At 50.5% G+C, this 7,173-nt stretch overlaps 1 protein-coding gene across 1 annotated transcript; it reads left to right on the top strand.

Annotated features, from left to right (window-relative positions):
• The first annotated feature begins 770 nt into the window (after positions 1–770).
• Positions 771–6,614, top strand: GUCA1A (guanylate cyclase activator 1A). Its single transcript, XM_006926557.1, has 4 exons — positions 771–988; positions 5,568–5,717; positions 6,111–6,204; positions 6,453–6,614. Exons 1-4 carry the CDS (start codon positions 788–790, stop codon positions 6,611–6,613), a joined length of 606 nt encoding a protein of 201 aa, XP_006926619.1. The 5' UTR covers positions 771–787; the 3' UTR covers position 6,614.
• Positions 6,615–7,173: the final 559 nt, after the last annotated feature.

Raw genomic sequence — 7,173 nt, 5'->3', positions numbered from 1 at the left:
CAGGATGGGAAAGATGCAACTTCCGAGAATATGAGAGTGTTGTCAGAACAGGACCAGTGAGTATGTGTGTGCATGGCTATGTGTACTTGTGCAGATTTATGTAGGCGGGGGTTCCTTCTGGCTGCTAGGACTCTTCTCGGAAGCCCACACACTCTGCATCACCGAGGTGCTCTCACATGTTAGCCATCCGTGGTATGACTGGAACCCTTCGGTTGTGATGGCCAAGTGCAGTGTACATACTGGATAGCCGTGCACAGCAGCCCCGTCGGGAGCCCACTGTCGGCCCAGCTCTGAAAGAGGAACCAGCTCTTTCTCATATGTACCTCCATTCCATGTCTGAGGGAGGAACCAAAAACACTCAAAACAGGAGAAGAGAGTGGAGGTCAAAGGATCAGAACAGCTGCTGGCTGGCCACCCACTCTGTCCTGGTAAGAAGGGATAAGAAGGCTGCAAACTGGGTAAGAAAATCCTCTCACCTATCAGCTCAAGGCTGTAATCCCAGGCCTCTGCTCCTCTAAGCTTTGTTCTATTTTCACTCCTTTCCCCCAGGAACAGTCCCCATTGGCTGCAAGGATTTAGTGGGGACTTGCATCCACAGTCCCCATTACCTTCTCCCTTCTTACCTCCTCTCGACATTTCCCAGCACTAATTCATCAGACTTCCTTGCTCAGCTCAGGGCTGTGAGTGAAGAGGACCGAGTTCAAGAAAGCCAAGCCGCCTTTGTACAGGGAACAGTGGGGCACAGGACTTGTCCATCTTGAGCATCGGCCTCCCGTGGGCCTGGACAATGGGTAACGTGATGGAGGGTAAGTCGGTGGAGGAGCTGAGCAGCACCGAGTGCCACCAGTGGTACAAGAAGTTCATGACTGAGTGCCCCTCCGGCCAGCTCACCCTCTACGAGTTCCGCCAGTTCTTCGGTCTCAAGAACCTGAGCCCATCGACCAGCCAGTATGTGGAGCAGATGTTTGAGACTTTTGACTTCAACAAAGTGAGCAGGGGTCTGAGTGGGGAGCGCTGGAGGGGATACCTGGGGACACCAGGCCAGCTGGAGGGTGAGGAGGAGCTGGCATGATAACATTAGTGTCTGCTGGAGGAGTGGCTTCATTTACAGAGTTCTTGTTTATCTGGGAGGTTGAATGTCAACATCAGGAAATCAACTGATCTCACACTCATTGAGCACCTACTGTAAGTCAGGCACGGATGGTTCAGAAGGACTCAGGCACTATGCCTGCTCTCACGCTCGAGGGGAAGAAAGAGAGGGCCACAGTTGGTGTACTCACGAACTGGATCAAATGGCTCCCTCTCCCTCTCCCACACATACAGATTGGTTTACTCCAGAACAAGTGTGAACACTTACAAGATGGTCATTGAGCATCTACTAAGTGCTTGGTACCACATGCTGTGCTTTTGCACAGGCCCTTAGATGCTCACAAGGATGTAGAAGGAAGGGTAGAGAGTAGATAGCAGGGTGAGGAGGCTCCGGCCCTGGCTGGTCTGGGATGGGCAGGCCCATGTCACTTGGGTCATCCATGGCACTCTGTGCCTACTAGACGTGAGGACAGGCGGTGTTGCCTGGTCGCTGGGGAATCCAGGCTGCTCTGACTCCAGAATATCCAGAGGCCTCAGTTCACCTTTGCTCAAGTGGGTGAAGGGCCTGCACAGGGGTCAAACTGCATATCTCCCCAAGTAATCACCTGGATGCAGTGGTAGAGGACTTCCGGAGAGGCTAGAGGGGACACTGAAAAGAGTTAGTCACTAAGATTTCAGGCTCTTAGTTTTTGTCAGCTGGATGAACTTGAGCCCATTCTCTCCCTCTCAGCTTCGGCTTTTTCACCTGTATCTGCCATGGATGTTGGTAGCACAAGTTAAGATGTTTGATGGTTTTCAATAGCAAATCTTCCATTTATTTGGAACAATTTAGTCAAGATGTAGTGGTGGAAGAACCCAGGCCCACAAACCCATCTCCCCACTCTGGCTGGTACCCCGCAGCTGACGCTCACTCGGAAGGCGTGGATGTGAGGATACACTGCCATGTGTTCACCGCAAGCTGGGAAGAAGCTGCCCAGAGCTTTCCTGGCTCCCCTCACTGACCAGAGGTCCAAACACCACTGTAGGCGGGGCTTCTAGGGAGAGCTAGGGCTCAGAGGCTATTTAAAACTCGCTAATATTTGGGGCTAAGGGGCCAAAGCAGATTATGGGCTTTGAGTCCCAGCCTCAAGGGCAGCATTGTGGTGCCCGAGGGCTTTCCTGAAGGGGGAGCAAGGGAGCAGAGTACTGGAGGCCGAGGTGTGGAGACCAGGAGGGATGAGGCCAGCATGCTAGATTGCCCAAAATCCTCCAGAAGCAGCAGTAATTCCAACAGGAGGGGGAAGAGCCTCAATACCTTACTCCCAAATGCACCAAAATAGCTCAGCTTCTCACCTGCTAAGGAAACCCTTTGGGTCAAGATATATCTTCAGAAAGACCCTCTAAAGTCACACATATGACACCATGGAGGGGCAACCCACCAACCTTGCATTTGCTTAACCTGAGTCATTCATATGCTATCTCTTCAATTTTTGTTCCATGCAAGTACCCGTACTGTTCCAAACCTGACTTCCTCAATTATGCCGCACACACACCGCCTTGGGGCCTTGCTGCTGCCTGAGACCCTCTTCCTCCAGAATTCTGCTGTGCTCACACCTTCCCCTGCTACAAGTCTCTGCTAAAATTCTCCTTCCCACTGACACCTGCCCTGTTTAACTGGGACTAAACCTACCCCTGCATTTCCCAGTCTCTCCCGCTCCCAGAGGACATCTCATCTTCTAATACATGATTTTGAATAACATTTAGCCACGATGCTTATTGTTTGTCTCTCCTGCTGGAATGTGGGCTCCATGAGGGCAGGGATTGTTGTGTCTTCTCCATTGCTGTATCCTCAGCACCTAAAACAGTGCCTAGAACACAGTAGGTGCTTAATAGGTATTTGTTATAGGACTAAATGAATATATGAGAAGTCATGAGTTTGTGGGCTAGTTTTATGTTTCATAATGCACATTAATTTAAATACCTATTTATTTAAATGAAGAGTATCTTTGTAACATCCAAAGTGCCTCATAGACACCGATGCTGTAAATCACACTTAGGGTACCACTGCCTCCATCCATTGTCATGAGCACAGAGCAGTTTAGCAGACTGGCTAGGTGAAGGCACACAGGACTGGGAAGTTTTGAGACAGAGAGGAGTTAAAACGGGTATGCAAATGATGGCCAATGGGCCAATTTTATAAATAAAGTTTTATTAGAACACACTACACTTCTTTGTTCACATATTGTCGAAACTAAAAGATTTGCTATCTGACCCTTTACAGAAAAAATTTGCCAGCCTCTGAGCTAGAAGAGAGTTATATCCTAGGGTGATGCTCTGGGTGGGCAGGGTTGGGGGAATGCTACGGCAGTGTGACTGGGAGTGTGACCTGGGGGACAAGCATATGATCTGCTTACTTCAAAGCCGTGCCTAGTGGTCACACAAGTGCATCCAAATCAATGTAAATCTTGTGTAGGATTTAGGAGACCCAGCTTCTAGGCAAGGCTTTGTCATTTGTTAACTGTGTGGCCCTAACTGCTCTCAACTTCAGCTTTTCATCTGAAAATGGGGACAAAAATACCCACCTCCTGGGGGCGGTTGAGAGATTAAATAAGTACAGTGAATAAATCTTCAGCATAGAAAGCACTAAAAAGAAGTTAGTATTAAAGTAGTATTACTGAATCTAATCCATACCACGATCTTGAGAAGTACATACTGTCATTCCCATTTTACAACTGTGGAAACTACACCTCAAAGAGGCCATTTGACTTGTCCAAGGTCACACCTCTCCTAAGATGTGGTTGAGGTCTTTCTGGCACAAAAGCCTATACCTTTCCATTTTAAAGTTTTAGCCACTTTAAAAAAATTACAAAAGTAATACAGCACACTGTAAAAATTTCCAACAATATAGAAAGATAAAAAATGAAAAGCATCCTTACCCTGTGTTCTCGCCCAGAGAAAACCTCCTTAGCTGTTGCCTTGCTTCTCTGAGCATTGTTGCACAGGGACCTTGCTCCATTCTGACAATAGTTCTGGGAGGTGGGTTGGACAAGGATTGGAAGAGCTGAGGCATCTGTGAGAGTCCTTGGGCATGGGAAAGCACCACACAAATGTTCACTACGATCATGGCACTCACTGTGGGGCTCAGAGTGGTTAAGGCCTCACCTCAGGCCAAAGGCCAGCACAGAACCAGGAGATCTCAGAGGCCGTCCTGCCCGACCTCTGCCACATCCCTAATGACAGTGCTCTAGCTTCTGCATGCACATTTGCAATGACAGAGATCTCATTATTGCATGAGGCCAGCCCTTCCAGCATGGGCATCTCTGCTTGTTAAAGAATTCTTCACACTGACCCCAAAATTGCCTCTCAGTAATTTACTAGTTCCAGAGTTATGATTTTAAGTGGAGGAATAGGGACTAGACTCCAAGTTCACATGTTCTGAGTCCAGTGCTCCTTGCCCTACAGTGCTCAGACTCTCTGCAAAACACAAGCTTCCCTCTCCCAACCTCACTTGGCTTGAGTGTGTGGGGAGCCGTGGGGGGAGGGCAGATGCAGGCCTGTGCTCCCTGCTTTTCTGATCCCATTGATAGGGCTGGCAGGGCTGGCAGGGCTGGCAGGGCTGGCAGGGCTGGGCAGAGGGTCAGCTAGTCAACATTTGCTGGATAGAAAATATGCCGCAGGACTGTCTTGTGCCACATTCCCCCATGGCCAACCTCTCCAAGACTCAGTGAGGGCATCACCTCCCTCAGGAAGCCACCCTAAGCCCCTCTCCTGCCCTCTCCACAGCAGAGTTGGGCACACTTGTTCTGTGATTCTATAATGTCCTGTCTAGATGTGTTGCTGAATACACATCATGATGGCATAGTGATCTCTTTATAACAGTAATAGTAGTAATAATAATAACTAACATTTATTGAGTACTTACTATATGCCAGGCAGTGTTGAGTGCTTTATTTAATCCCATGACAATCCCACAGAGGTAGGTACCATTATAATTATTATAGATGGAAAAATAAAGGGCTGGAGCCATATTGAGTCATTTGCGCCAGATCCCACAGTTTTGAGAGGGTGAAGCCAGGATTCAACACTGCATGTAACAGGTGCTCAGTTAAGTTCGAAGAATAAAGGAAACAATGAGAAAGGCAATCCTTACCAACTGCCCTTAACCCAGCTCCGAAAAACTCATCCAAACCATATACCCATCCCTGGGAATTCAGTTTCTCTCCTCTCACCTCCAATCACCTTGCAACTGGCAGGGCTCAAGTTTGAGAACAAGGAAGCAGCCAGTGACAGCTGGAACCCAAATGCCTGTGAAGACATAGCACCAGTCATTCACATCCGATTGGGGGTCACTTTATCGAATTTGATCGCAGCCTCTGGGGCAGGCAGGGTGGGCAATGGGAAGTGTCCAGGACAGATGCTGGAAACAGGGTCACAAAGGGGGAGGGGCACAGAGCAGGGCCTGGCGTGGGCTCAAGGAGGCTCCTCATCCCCTCTCCCAGGACGGCTACATCGACTTCATGGAGTACGTGGCAGCGCTCAGCTTGGTCCTCAAGGGGAAGGTGGAACAGAAGTTGCGCTGGTACTTCAAGCTCTACGACGTTGACGGCAATGGATGCATTGACCGCGATGAGCTGCTCACGATTATCCGGGTAACTCCAAGTGCAGAGGGCTGGGCCTGGGGCAGGGACAGAGGCCCTGAGCTGAGAGCCTGGGGGTTGGGTCTTCAGTGGGCAGAACTGTGATCTCAGAAGGTGGTAGGATGGAATCGAGGGTCTCCGTGGCAGCTCTGGCCCTCACCAGCTGCGTGATCTCAGCCTCCCACCCCATTTCTTCTCTCTGGGCCTCAGTTCCCTCATCTGTACCAAGACACTGTGTAAGCTCTTAAGTCCCAGCTCTGCCTCTGCTGTCCACCCCACTGCTCCAGCACCTTGACCTCTACTTACCACTGCTGTTGGGAGCCAGAGGAGCTGTCACGGCCTCCACTCCCACCACTGTCCTATTCTAAAATGGGTCTTGTCACTTCTCCTCCTTCTCCCCTCCAGGCCATCCGAACCATTAACCCCTACAGTGACACCACCATGAGTGCAGAAGAGTTTACCGATACAGTGTTCTCCAAGATCGATGTCAATGGGGATGGTGAGGAGACTGGTGTGGAGGTCCCCAGGGGGGAGTCACTAGGCTGTAAGGCCCCAGCCACAGAGCTGAATTTTAGGGAGCCCTGGACCAAACTTTGGTCTCTGGCTCCTTTGCCTGTCCCACTCACAGCCGCTTCTCCCTGCATTGGCTCTGTCCTCCCTTGCAAGACTCCAGCTTTGGGCCCTGGTGTAATGATACCAAGTAGATGTGAAGACCCTCCTCCCCATGACTCCCCTTCTCTCTACCAGGAGAGCTTTCTTTGGAAGAGTTCATGGAGGGCGTCCAGAAGGACCAGATGCTCCTGGAGACACTGACACGAAGCCTGGACCTTACCAGCATTGTGCGCAGGCTCCAAAATGGGGAGCAAGACGAGGGGGCTGGCGGTGGGGCGGCTGAGGCAGCCGGCTGAGCCCGCTGACCCGATGCTTCTGTGTTGGGGAGTGGGTGTGTGGTGCTGCTGTTGTTACCATTGTTTTAATACTATAGAGTTTATTGAACTCAAAGTCTCAGCTCGCCTCCTTGGGGTGCACGGTGGCAGCAGAGGGGTAGGGGTTGGAGTCCAGAGCTGGGGATGGTGAGGAATGGTCTCTGAACCCTCTGCGTGACTCAGCTGATAGTGAGTGCTTCTAATCGGGGGCGCTCCTCAACACCCCTCTGCCTTTAGGCTCCTCCCTTACCCTTTCTGGCACCTCCCACCGCTTTTCCCAGCTTCCCCCAATGAGCTTCTCCAGTCCCACTCTCTTCTAGACATGGAAGCTCTGAGGCAGAGCTGGGATTTCCGAGGACTCTGATGGAATCCTACAGATCTTGTGGCAGCAGCCTCCATCCTGGTGTTGCAAGGACCCCCAGGACCGCCCGAGCCTACTCGTGTGGTTTGCATTGATTTTTTCCTCCCATTTGACAAGCATTTATTGAACACCTACTCTGTACTAGTGCTAGATGTTAGACATGCAAAGGAGATACTGTTCT

This window comes from Pteropus alecto, unplaced genomic scaffold (assembly GCF_000325575.1).
Source record: "Pteropus alecto unplaced genomic scaffold, ASM32557v1 scaffold7, whole genome shotgun sequence".
Classification (NCBI taxonomy): Eukaryota; Metazoa; Chordata; class Mammalia; order Chiroptera; family Pteropodidae; genus Pteropus; species Pteropus alecto.
Note: the sequence above shows the minus strand (reverse complement) of the source record. Positions and strands in the feature narration are given on the sequence as shown.

Excerpts from the sequence above, each read along its gene's own strand:
- GUCA1A (XM_006926557.1), top strand. The coding sequence starts at position 788 with ATGGGTAACGTGATGGAGGGTAAGTCGGTGGAGGAGCTGAGCAGCACC. Across the intron at positions 989-5,567 it reads AGACTTTTGACTTCAACAAA|GACGGCTACATCGACTTCAT; the intron begins GTGAGCAGGGGT and ends CCCCTCTCCCAG. Across the intron at positions 6,205-6,452 it reads GATCGATGTCAATGGGGATG|GAGAGCTTTCTTTGGAAGAG; the intron begins GTGAGGAGACTG and ends TCTCTCTACCAG.